Below are 13352 nucleotides of genomic sequence, written 5' to 3' on the forward strand. Positions count from 1 at the left end.
GAACACTTCTTGCTTAATCCTGCAAGTTGAAAATACTTATAAATAATATTTTAGTACTGGCAAAACAAATTCAAAAATTGTATTTGGAAGCTGTTTTTTTAGAAATGACACCTTTTTGAAATTGTCTCCTAGCTGGAGAGGGATTTTGTGACAGTGTGTGTATTAGTGGTGGAAAATTGCATAGAGCTCTTTATATCTGAATGTTTCCTAATTTTTACCTCTCCTGTGTTGTGTTGCGTACAGATAGTGGTGACAGTAATCTGATTTAGTTCAAAATGTTTCTTTTGTATGTTTCTTAGCAAAAACATGAATTAAAAGTTTCTGAAATGGTAAAACAGGCACTAGCAGTTTACCAGGTCAATTTAGATACAGCCCCAAGTTGCATGGCAGTGCTCTGTAGAATAGGTGCCTTAAAATGTTGTTCTGTTTGAGCCTGAAAACTTTCCTTGCTGTTTTTGAGAAACTATGTAACTATAACTCATAGGGAACTTTTGTAACAGGTGCAGGCAGTTTTCCTTTTGCTTGGTTTCATGCTTTCATTGCTGCTTCAAAATTGAAATAAATTTCAATTTTACTTGAAAAAATTTTTTCTGACATATTGCTTCCATTGTCCCTGGAAATAGCCAGGCTGCAGGGGTGGGAGCCAGAAAGCAGTAGCAAAGTAATGGTTAGCAGAGAAGCAAAACTGTTTTCCTTGGAAAGTGCTTTCACCGAAGGTGTGAATAGTTATAAACAATTAAATAAATACTTTATAGAACATTACTTAGAGACATAATCTCTGTGTGATTCAGTCTTTTAAGTGAAGGAGCACTTATACACTGGTATCAGCTGTTGGGCAAGGGACTCAGGGAAGCAAAATGTTATTTTCTAACAGTAACTTACTCATAAAAACACTGACTCCATGATAACCAGTTTTTAAGAGCAGTGTAGGCCGGAGTTTTCCCTTTAAAGCTATTGGCCTTAAAGGCAGATACAGCATTAACATTTTATTTTTAGCATTTCATGGCTAATATGTTTGAATGCATGCTTACTTAACTTTTTTTTTTGATGTTTTAAGTTTAGGAAACCATTTGATAAATATAGCCAATGCATGGGGGAATTTATCTGTTTTGTTCTTACAGTAACAAAACCTTGTAGGAGAACAGACTTTCTTGCATCAAAAAAAGCTGCAACTGTTGACCAGGATCACAAGTTTAGATGCAAGTTCTTGGACTGTTCAAAATCCTTCCGCAAAGCCAAGTTATTGCATTATCACATGAAATACTTTCATGGAGTGGAGAAGGCTGCAGAATCACAGCAGAACCCTGTAAAAAGAAATATTCAAACCAGAGCTTCTTTGGCTTCTGAAAAAGCTAATCAAGAAAGGTCAAAAAGAGGACGGAGCACAGCTGGTTCACTGTGTAAGTATGGTGCTGATCTCTTCCTTTTTTTTAAACAGCAGCAGGCAGGACAGGTGGAAAAGAACAGAAATGGATTTTCTTTTGGGCTGAAGGAGTCTTTCTAGGGCTCAGTCTTAACATTTTTCTATGTGGAGAAGAAATATAATATGTGTGCCCATGGAGTTTTAGAGAAAATAATACTGAAGAAATTCCCTTCTCTAGAAATACGGATCATCTTCTGGTAAAGAACTCACTATGCATCTTCTCTTACTTTTCTGTAGCAACTCACTTGCACCTTAAACCTCTGTTCCTTTTTAAAAAGTACAATGCCCTGAGTTTCTGACTTGATTTCTGTTTCTCTCCTGGCTTGACAAATAGACTTCTGTCCTTTTCTGTATTAAAGAAAAAGTCTGGGTAACTCCAGTTCTGTCCTATTTCTTCCTTGGTCTTTACATTTTCATGGGCTGCCTTCAAGCATGTGTCTGGCTCGAAATCCGGTTTCAGTTCCTGAAGTATTTACTGTTCCGTGGGCTGAAAAATCCTGATATTTAATAAATGCAGTTGTTTCAAATGGGCTTGAAAAAGATCCTCACACAACATATGGATAATGGAAAGGAATAAAAACTTAATAGGTAGCAAAAAAACCCCAAACACATTCTTTTTGTTTGTTTGTTTGTTTGTAAGTTATAACTTCTTCAGTTTGCAAAATCACATTCGCTTCTGCTTCCTCTTCATTGTCTGAAGCACTTTCTGCCCAGTGCATGGCACTGGTGTGGCAGTGTAGGTCTGGTGTGTGCTGCAGTGGGATTGCTGATAACCTGGGCAGACTTTGCTCTTGTGGACTGATGTCTCTTTGTACTGCAGGCCCATAAAACTAGTCATGTCTTCTGTCTTTTTATTCAACCTCTCTTATTAAATCCAGCTTTCTCCTTGCTGAATTCCTCAGTGTCTTTGTCTTTCCATTTGATCTTTCATTAATATTCTGTTTAAGAATTTCAGTCTTGGAAGTTGCTTACAGAGCTCCAGCTCACCACAGCAGAAGATACCTTGTCTTACTTTGCTTCATGGCTGCTTTTCTTATGAGTCCAGAAAACAATTTTTTGCTTGAGGTGCTACTGCTTGTTCCTAAAAAGATTGGTGAAACTTTACATGCTGTTATTACATGTAACCCCCAAATACTTCTGTAGGTTTAAATCCTACAAAGGCATAAGATTGGATTAGGTAGAGATAGTTTTCTTTAGATATATTAGGATGTGATGGCTTGCATGTGTTAGACTGTGCATGCAGCTTAACTGAGCCCAAATACTGCCTTGAGGAACACACCTGAGACCAGCAGTGTGAACACTGGCTGCTGACAAGTGCACAGGGATCAAAACAGGCTTTGTGCATCTCACGTGCTTCTCCATTACCAGACTTCTGTTAGGGTCTTTCTAACTCCATAATTATTTTGACTTGTGAAGTAGTTTTCCTGTGATTGTCTTGGATGTACTGACTAGTGACTCAAGATCTTGACCCTTCCATTTATCCTTTCCAAGTGCACACTGTTGCTTTCATGTCATCATCTCATCATAATTCCTTGTGGTGTTGAGATGTAAATGTATTTGCTTATTTTAAGCCCCACCCCTCTCATTCCCCATTTGTGGATAGATACTTTTCACCTGGATCATTTCCATGATGGGCTTCATAGGATCTCCCTGCTCTCAGCCCCTGGGGTGTGCTGACAGCTGGTGAACAGCACATCAAGGTGGAAGGTGGGCTGTAAAGTTCTCCAGTCACCTTCACAGTCAGAGCCTGCTGGTGTGAAACTACACTAAGGTTTTTCTTGATGAGGAAAAGTAATGTCATTATATATAAATTACAGCATATGTCTGATACTAAGTGCCATTGGTTTGTAACTCAGCGTGTGTTCTTAATTTCTCTAGTTTTTGTGGTGGTACCACACAGTCCAAACCAGAGTTAATGGGGTTATGAGCTCACACTGTTGTATTTGAAGTTCTGTTCTTCTGTCTTAATGGCACACGTAGGAAGCCAAGTCTGCTAAGCAAGACTTTCTGTGTACTGATGCTTTTATGTCACCTTTTCAAAAGGCTTTTCAGGATGTACTGCTTAGAGTGAAGGCTTTTGAATCCATGATTCAGTCCAGGATGTGGTGGGTCTACTTTTCATCCTTACAATCCTTCTGTGAGCAAAAATTCTCCTGTTCAAAGAGAATATATTTAAGTTATTTTACCTTTGGTACAAATGTCCTTTTCTTGTACTTCACTATATTAGGTTGATTTTTAGTGCTTAAGAAAAGATGGGTATTTCTAACAGATAAAGCTTTAGAAATTATGAATCTTGTTATTCCATAAACTTGAAGATGCTCTTGCTTTAGAAGCTTTGTCACACTTAGGTCCTTATTTGACAAGTTTTATTTTAGAGTTCTGAGACTCCTTACTGTTTCTGCTACACATAAATAAATGGTGGGGGTGGTCTGTTACTAGATATAAAGTGAAAATACTTATTGCAGTTCTAGAAAAATCTGCAATATTCAAAACAGTAGCAAAACTTTTTCCATGCAGTACTTAAAATTAGAATTTCAACACATAAAAAAGAAGATAGATGTAAGAGGTCTTCAGTGACCGTGTTGTGGCATGTGAGAAGGAACAACTGAAATATAATTGCTTTGCATTAAAGTGGAGACTGAAATTTTGACATCTGAAATGTGAATTGTGCCACTTGGTGTTGGCATCAAAGTTTGCGTGAGCTGGAGAGGGTAGTGTTGGACTGATTTGTCCTGTCACTCCCTTTTTCCAAAGAAGGATCTTGCCTTTGCAGTGGCAAATTTGACAGATAGCTCTCTAAGTTCTGTCGTGGCTCTGAACAGAGGGGAAGGAACTACCATTGCCTGCTGCTTGTATTTTATATATGCCTTACAGAATATGCCTGAATAGAGTGACTAGGACTTTAAGGCCAATGGATGTGTTCAGGCAATACCTCTTTAATTAATCAGGAAGTACTATGAAATCATGATGATGAAGCAGCTCCTCCCCCATGCCCATGTTACAACACTTACCTCCACAAGTTACTGCTATTTGGTCTCCAGGAAAGAATTGTTCTCCCAGAGAAGGCCGTTGATTCTGTGTCCCCCTGGACCACAGGAGATGGAGGTATTCCTGCCCTCAGCTCTCAGGTTGCATCACACCTCAGCAGAGCCACCTCTGGTAAAGAGGAGGGTGAGACCTGCACTGATGCATGTGGGTGCAGGAGCTTCCAAGAAGTGTTTTGAGCCTGGGCCGCAGACACTTCTCACTTCTCTTTTGTCTTAGACAAGAGAGTTGTTTCAGGTTCTGACAGTTCAGATTGAGATTTCTATCAGACTTCTCTCTTGGGAATTGAATGTGGTGGAGTATCTCTGGCAGGTTTTGTCAGTTTGTTACTTGTTGATTGCTGTAATAACAAAATGGAGTAAACTGGATTTCATGCCTGTATGCATTAGTCTTAAGACAGGCTTTTTTCTTTGTGTCCTTTTTCTTTTGCTGCAGAACCCCTTCGTTTACTATTGGAGTATGTCATCACATAGTGTAACTTGTGCCCTACAGACACTTATTGTAAACAACATTCTCTGAAGGTACCAGTTTTCTCCTTCAGATATGTCTATCTGTCCATGTAAAGTACCTGCAAATGGTTATTCTTAATAAAGATTGCTGTGTCTCTTCCTAGACCACTCCAAGGGCACGAGGCATGGAATAGCTTCCTTTCATTCTTTCTACCTGTAACTCAGAATTTGAACATCTCAACTTTGAGTTTTTCTGAATTGGTGGCTTTCATTTTTTAGTAAAATATCTTCATTTTGAGGTTCAGCAAAATGTAGTTCATGCCTTTCACGTTTTCTGAAAGGCAAAAGTCAAAACCTGAGTGCCTGCACAGCTGTTGTACCCCATGTCGTGCCTTGGTGAGGCTCTCTACTTGATAAGGACTGGAGACTTCTGAGAAGACTGTAACCTCATTAGATGGGAACAAGTAGGGGAGTTGATAACGTGTGTGCGAGGAAGTGCTATCATAGGTGATTTATGTGTTCTTAAAGCTCTTCATAACCACTTAGTAGTGCTGACAGACCCTACACTGCCCCTCAGCACAATTGCTGTAGTAACACGGACCTCATCAGTTGATACCCGTTTGCTCCTAGGACATTGTTCAGCTCCCCTGAGGAGTTTTTCTCCTGATGGAAGGTAAAATAAGTTTTGGGACTTCAAAAACACTGTTCAGTATTAGGCCCTGGTTTGGTGTGTGGATATGTAACAGTAGCCTCGGTCTAGGAAGATACTGCCAGTCTTGGCTCTGCTGTGTTCCTTGCCATGAGAGAGAAAAGAAGGGAACAGATCTGCAGTTTGTAATTTGGAGACTGAAGAAAATCTGTCCCTACTGTGGAGTCCATAAAAGGCACTTAGAGAAGGAAAAAGTGTTTTGTCAGTAGGTTTAAATTTTTTTACATAACTTCATTGTTAGAAAATTCTGCCTGCTCAGAGTTACAGTATGTCCTGTTAGTGAATAAATTACTTAATGCATGCATTCTTTACATGAATGCATGTAAAGAGAAAAGAGGCTTTGTCCTTATTCATATTACTGATGAGATCTGAATTGTGCATGCGTAGGGTTGGCAAACTTGCTTTGACAGCTTAAACATCTCAGACATCTGGTTGTTACTGGTAGCTGTTCACGGGTGAACCTCTGGCCTGTACTGTAGTGACTGATTGTCAGGTTGATCCTTCGGGGGATTTTTCTGTGTCCTCTGAATTCTGGCTGCCTTTTTGCTAGGCAGTGGGATGTGCATGGTGATCTACAAACACAGGGCTTCTCCTGGCAGCGGGTGAAGATGTGCATTAACACCCTCCTTGTTTTGCAGAATTGCTGATAGTCATTGGTTTATCCTGACAACACTGTTTGGTGTGTGGGGATGGCTGTGAGTCAAGTCTTTCAGATCTTGAATGATATCCAAAATATCATTTGCTGGATATTCTCAGCAAATGATCTCACAGCTGTGGATGGTGAATACTGTCTGATTCACAACACAAGACTGGGAATGCAGTCTCTTTGCTTCCTGGGAATGCCGAGTTACCTTCTGACCTGGGGTCTGACATCAGTGTTCCAGGGGACACGAAGCTCTTGCCTTGCCTGTCACCAAGCCTTGGTGTGCTCAGGAGTAAGCTCTCCGAAGCTCTATCTTTGTGGTTTCTGCATGGCTGAGGTGATTTCACATCTCAGCTCTGTATTTGTTGATTTCTAAGATCCTTCACTGCTCGTGGGTCATCTCATCCTATGGAAGAGGATAATTTTTCCAGGTTAAGGAGGGAGGCCTGAAACAACTCCATGGGAGAAGGCTGGGGGCAGTTAATCAGGAAGCCTCCTTGTCTCCAGTATCTTGTGAACCTATCTTCTGTTCCTTTTAGTGGTATTTAGTGTCATCTGAGCTAGAAATTAATCTGCTCTGATGTTTAATCACCATGTCACTGTTCAAGAAGAGGGAAGGTGTCACTGGCCAGGATATCAGGAGGCTTTTTGTGCCTTTTCTGATTTCCCTGAGGTGGGACACAGGTGCAGGTGTCTTCATAGGACCTGCACAGACAACTTTAGGAAACACATGGGGGTCTCCTATGCAGTCCTAATGGGAGTCTCCAAGAGTGCAGCCCTGCTGTCACTACAACCTCACAGTACAGTTGGCTTGGGACTGGGTGGAGGCAGAGGAGTAGGAAACCTTCTGGACAGTGAAGGTTGGCTTGGGGAGTCCAGAGGATGGAAGCAGGCGGCACACTCTGCAGGTGGTATTAATGCAGGATGGGGGAAATGTGCAAGTTTTAAAGCCACATGCCTAAATACAAGGTCTTGGTTGTGGTTGTTATGAATAATTGCACTTTGTTCTTTAGGGGATAATTTTATAAATTGGCCTGAGTTATACTTGCAAGGGGAGAGGAAAAAGGACACTTAAATGTGGAAGGTTTGCAAGTTTGCATCTCCATGGCATCAGTTTTGATGTTTGCTGTCCCAAAAGTTTAGGATAAATTTCCAGGTTTTTTTTAATCTCATCTTCTCAAATTTAATCACAACTCATAAAATACATTTCACAGTGCTCAGAGGTCTTGTAGACCCTCTAAACTTTTTTATCAGTGGAACAAAGGTGTTTCAAAACTTAATGTGTTTGTGTCAGTTATTGAAGAAAAATACATCCAGTGTATGATAGAGTTCCTTGAGCTCCCCCAGGACTGTGTTACAGGGGGCTGAAATATCTTAGATTATTATTAACCTGTGTGTCATAAAAGATAAGACATATTCTTGGCAAAAAAATTCTCCTTAAAATTTAGTCTCACAAAGCTAAAGAGACCCCAATGGACACGAAATACTGTTCTGTTGACCCAGAGCCTGTGTGCCCTGGTCTCAGCCCACAGGAAGCCCAGATGCCCTGTGCTCTTTCCAAGACTGGTGGGATCAAGGTAGCCATGGGTTTCTTAAATGTTAATTCATGAAATTGAGTTGAGCTGTTGGGAGCAGGGAAAGCTAGGAGGGAAACCTGATGAAGGTTGTCTGATTTGTATGGATTTTTTTGTATTGTAATTTTGGGTTTCTCTGGGATGGCATTCTGTGAATATTTTTTACAGACATTTTTGTTGCAGCGTGGTAGACAATCAGGAAAGCTGGAAAAGGGCTCGTTTATGTGACTTCTCACCCTGTGCTGCAACAAACTGCATTTCAGAAAGTTTGTCAGGGCACTGGTGTTCCCAAAGAGATTATGAAGTACTCTAATCTTATTTCTCAGCGACCATGTAACCATGGGAAAAAGTTTTCTGTCTGAACTGATGGTGTCTTGTTCAACCCCTGGTCATGGAAGTCCGCAGAAGAGCAAATTCTGTTAGTAGGAAGTCTTACAAAAGTAGACCCAGCTTAAAAACAAACAAGCAAACAAAAACAGCACCAAGAAAATGAACAAAAAACCACGACAAAACCTCTTTATACTTATGCTTGCAAGAGAAGTTAGTCCTGTTGCAGATGAAAGGTCATGCATGTACTGTGGTGCTAATCAAGGACTATCTTCTGGTTTTGGTAATTCTTTCTGGACAAAACCTGCTCCTTTCTACAGTCTTGCAGCTCTTGAGATAAAAAAGCGCCCAGAGAAAGGCACCAGTGCCTGGCTGGACAAAAGGCACCTTTTAGAGTCTTGTGTGGAAGTCAGGGTTTTGTTTAACTTCTGTCTTTTGGGGCTGCTGTAAAGCAGTAGGGCAGGTGACTAGAAGACACCAGTTTGATTACAGAAATAGGTATGGGTGGCTCCTGTTCTTTTTTCTTTTAAGTTCTAATGCATCTTCAGAGTGAGAGGACCAGGGAAAATGTCATCTGATGGCCTTCAGGTTTCTGCATCTTGGACTTCCTTTTGCCTGAAGAGATCCACTTGATCCTGAAAGCTCTGCAATGTGCCTTGTTATTACTTCAACTTGAAATGTTGTACAGGGCAGGGGGCTTGATACCATTTCTTCTCCTGAGTATGTTCTCTAGGACTCTTTTCCTTCTCTTTTTAGTCACTTTCAGGTTCTACTCAAAATTATTTAATTAGAGGTGTCCAAGAGGCATGTTAATTTTCAGACAAGAAGGAAGTTATCTTAAGTATCCACTGAACTTTTGAGGTGCTTGTGATGATAGAATGGGACATTTTGATGCAAGTCAGCAAGATGTCACCTTGGCCGCTGGGTCTCACTGACTTATTAATACTGAATATTGAACTCCAAAATGTCAGTGTACTGGTCTGGTTTACTCTGCTGTACTACTTGCCTTGCAGCCTTAGCTTTTACCATCTTCCTCACTCTTTTTCCATGTCCAGGAGTTGTTCAGGAGGAGTTGCTACCTGGAGTTAGGAGAAGGAAACTGGCTTGACTTAAATAATAATAAATGGAATCTCAGGTGAAACCATTTCTGTATCTCATGGCTTTTATGAATTTTAGGTAGTGATTCTGAATTCTTACATCTCGCTCTTGCTTGAAACACTGTTGTTTCAGTAGTGTATGTATTTTAAAACTGCTCTTCCTTATATGTGCAGAGCTGCTTTATGCCATTTCCATGTGCCTCCTTACAAAGCTCACTTTGAGTGAGCTATTTTAGTGAGTTCCTCTTCTCTTGGAGAAACTAATAAAAATGACCTGACCCATATCTCTGCCAAACTGAACTGTTTCTCTTTCCTCTTTTCTTTGAAGTCACAGTATTTCTGAAAGAATAGAGCTTTGGGGAATGCATGTGCATCCACTGTTTCTTTTTGAAGGGAAAAAACCCTCAACAAACCAAACAAGAGCACTGGAGGTTTGAGCCTTTCAGTCAGGGCTAGGACTGAGCTGAGCAGTGTCTGATCAGAAACACTCCACATGGACTGCCAGAGCTGCTGCTGCTGAACTAGACTGACTTTTGAAAGTATTTAAAGCTTGGACTTGGTCTTTGTTCTCTTTGTAGATGCTCCTCTACACATAGCCCTAAGGAGTACCCCATATAGAGATGAAAAAATAGAAAAGAGAAGAACTTCAACTCCTGTAAGTGCATTAAATAGTCACCGCCACTCTCTTAGAGACCAAACCAGGAACCACATAGCGAGAGCACTGCGGAGGCCTCGGGACAGAGTTGGACATGGTACGGCTTTGGGTTTAACATGCAGAGTTAAACTTGGAAAGTCTTGGAAAACTTTTAAGCATTGTAAGGAACTGATAATGTTGATAGCACATGTTCTGTGTACCTGCTTTTAGAGAGAGTAATTTTGTATAAATGTACGGTATGAAATGTAAGCAGTGCTGTTTCACTGTCATTTGGTGACTTTTCTTGCTGTCTTCATTGGGGTTTATTCTTCCCAGTCAGTGGGTAATATCTTTAACATGTAAAAAGTACTTGAAGTATTAAAGGGCATGAAAAGGTTATTGCTTATTTTTGCTGTTTGATATGTGGGTCTTAATGCTGTTAAACTCTTGACTGTCCAAAACATTAAATGTTTTAAGTAATCCTGTACTTATTGAGATACCTAAACGTAAAAGGGGGGGATGTGGTGGGCATGGGGCGCAGTGACCTGGGGTGTTTTATTTTGTTAGGGGTGGTTTTTTTAATAGCATTTGTTATAGCATGTTTATACTGAACCTGCTCTAGTATAGGTGGGTGACAACCATACAGTGGATGGGGGGATGTGTGTGCACACACGTGCACAGAAACAATACATATGTTAAAATACTTTATATGTATATAAATAATATATAATTTCCAGGTACCTCTGGATTTACTACATCACCACTTTCAGATATATGGTGAGAATTTGAGTCACGGTGATGAGGAAAACACAAACTCTGAGCTTAGACTATTCTGTCTCTAACAGATGATCTGTGTCCTGGAGATCTTCACCTTCGCTGCCTGTCTGTGTGTTGTTCTGTTCATCATAGCAGTGAGGCAGTGCCTGGCACTTCTCTTTGTGCTTGGGCATCTTTTGCTGCCCACTCTTGTAGGAAGGCCTGACTGAGATCCCTCAGTCTCCTCGCTGTTCTGACTCAGTGGGACACGTCTTCCTAGGGAGTGTGGTATTTGAAGATTAGAATGAACTTTCACGTAGTGGAGGATGATGAGTACTCATCCTGGTCCTCATGAACCTCTGCCATTCAAGGAAGTTGAAGTTTTATGTTTTTGCAAAAAAAAAACCCCAAAGCTTTTAAAAATGTAGTTATTGAAAATGTAGCTTCATTTTTAGGATTATACAAGGCAGTTGATCATTCTGTTTGATCACACAAACCTGTGAGGATGCTCCTAACCTAGACAGTCTCCCTATCTGGTCTTGGGTCAGTAAGAATTCATTACGCTTTAGAGTGCTTGTGAGAAAGTTTAAGACAACAAGATTCTTCAGTACACAGTTTTTGGAAGGCCCTGGTATAACACTTGAATATTTGTTCTTTGCAGATTTTTTTTTTTCAGGGAGCATGCATTAACTGTGGTGTGCAGTCAGAAGACAGGTGTACACAGAAATTTGCAAATACTTAGATTTTTTCAGATTTTAAGACATACAGGTTAGCTCAAGGGGGAAAAGTGTGGAACAAAGTGACAATTTCTGTCATATTTATGATGGATATATTCACAGTGACTGAGGCAGCTTACTCTGTGCTCTTGGATATCTTAAAACAAATCCAGTGATTTGACCATGTGAATGTCAGTTCCCAAACAAAAGGAAGCACAGTTTTCCTGCTTCTGTTAAGCTCAGTTATTCTCTGTTTGCCCTTCTGGAAGAATAAAATGGCAGAACTTCTTGCATCCCTGTGAGCAGGGAGAAGGGAATGGTACCCGGAGGATCTTGAGCGTTGGAAGAACAGGAGATATGAGGACAGAGGAAAGTAAGAAGGAAGTTGTACTGACACTTAAATAACCCCCTCAGCAGCCACGGAGGGGGGAGGAAGATGGCTTTTGTGCTGCCAGTCCTACTGCCCTTGGAGGACAGGTGACTGGGGTGGCCAGCTGCCATCAGGGCAGCAGCTGATGTGGCACTGAGACCATCACTGCCCACGTGCCAGGAGAGGCACAGCAGGGGCAGAGGAGCAGGAGACAATCAAGGACTAAGAGGATAGGGAGGTGTGGGGCTAAAGACTCTCCTGAGCATGTCTCCTGCATCCCAGTTGATAAACATGGCTGATATTTGGAGTTTCTCAGCTGTTTGTGCCATAAACACACAGCCAGTGAATTGGGCAGTTTGCTATTGGCATGTATGAAAGAGGGTGACATAATACATGGGTACTGCTGGTTTGCTTCATAAGTGGTTACAGACCAGCTTAAATGGTTTGTGCAGGAGATTTTTTACAGTATAAAGTGTCTTTAGGTGCTTATTCTGCTATCCATCACCAGAAATTGAAATAAGTTTGTGAATAGGAGGGTGAGTGGCTCAATCAGCCAAGCTCTCTGAGAGCAGAGCCATTCTGAGGTGCAAGGCAGCCCTCCATAGCAGGTGTTGATTGCACCGGAGCTGAGTCAGGATAATTTACTTAAGGAGCTGTGTAAGTATCTGGATATTCTGCTGCAGAGTCCTAAATCTGAAGGACAGAAGTTGTAGACAGACTGGGATCTGGAATGCAAGGATTTGTGCCCACGACCTCTCAGCACGGTTATGCGGCGCTGCGCGTGCTCTGGTACCGCGCCTTGAGGTTGGCGGCACTGACACTCAAACACATCCCATAAAATAGGATGGAGAACAGATGTTGAGAGAATAGTAATTAAAGCCACTTGAACTAGTTGTTACTCAATTTGCAATGAAAACAAAATATTTGACTGAGGAACTGAACTGAAGTTGGGGGGATGGGGTTTTGTTCTTGTCAGGCTTCTGTTACAATGGTACTGAAATGTTCATAATAATTTAGGAAGTGGATATAATAAATCCTCTTCTTTTTTTATAATTTTCTGAAGCGTGTAAATAATAAATGGGCACTGCTGTACAATTGATTTCTCTCAAATGATATTCTAATTTTGCTATGGGACAATCAAATTAGAACTTTAAAATACACCATTCCAGTTGAGAACTGGAAGTTCTTACAAATAAATTTTCTTGGGTTTTTTGCAGTGAAATGGCCTTGATTGTCCAAAGAAATTGTGGAGGTCTTTATAAGTATATAATGTATATATTTAAATGTATATATTTAAAAATTAATGTATATATTTAAAAATTAATTTGCAATATTTTCTAATTTTAGGTGTTAAAGAACATGAGAAGAACAAAGAAAGAAAATCCAAAGACTATGGAAGATCCAAGTCAAAGAAAAAGAAAAAAAAGAAAAAGAGATCTAAACCTGGTAACGCTCATTTTTCTTCTGTAGATGAAAATGACTCTATTATTTTGTTTTGTTACCCAGTCTAGCTCACTCAAGAGCAGGCATTGCAGTTCAGACTGCTTTCTTCACTAATATGTTAGCTCTGATTTTCTTAACTGGTTAATTTTAAATTGTGGTTAGCATG

General features: G+C 40.5%; 1 protein-coding gene across 7 annotated transcripts in view; it reads left to right on the forward strand.

Annotated features, from left to right (window-relative positions):
* PHF20 (PHD finger protein 20) overlaps positions 1 to 13352 on the forward strand; it is a 65712-nt gene that overhangs the window by 32450 nt on the left and 19910 nt on the right. For 3 of the 7 annotated variants that reach the window (XM_027663961.1, XM_027663962.1, XM_027663967.1), the window contains exons 12-14: positions 1122 to 1400; positions 9846 to 10019; positions 13091 to 13189. In XM_027663961.1, the coding sequence (XP_027519762.1) occupies positions 1122 to 1400; positions 9846 to 10019; positions 13091 to 13189 (552 nt within the window). The remainder of the gene's footprint in view (positions 1 to 1121; positions 1401 to 9845; positions 10020 to 13090; positions 13190 to 13352) is intronic. The other 4 variants (XM_027663963.1, XM_027663964.1, XM_027663965.1 and 1 more) reach the window with 3 other exon arrangements.

This window comes from Corapipo altera, unplaced genomic scaffold, assembly GCF_003945725.1.
Source record: "Corapipo altera isolate COAL_440 unplaced genomic scaffold, ASM394572v1 110, whole genome shotgun sequence".
NCBI classification, from domain to species: Eukaryota; Metazoa; Chordata; class Aves; order Passeriformes; family Pipridae; genus Corapipo; species Corapipo altera.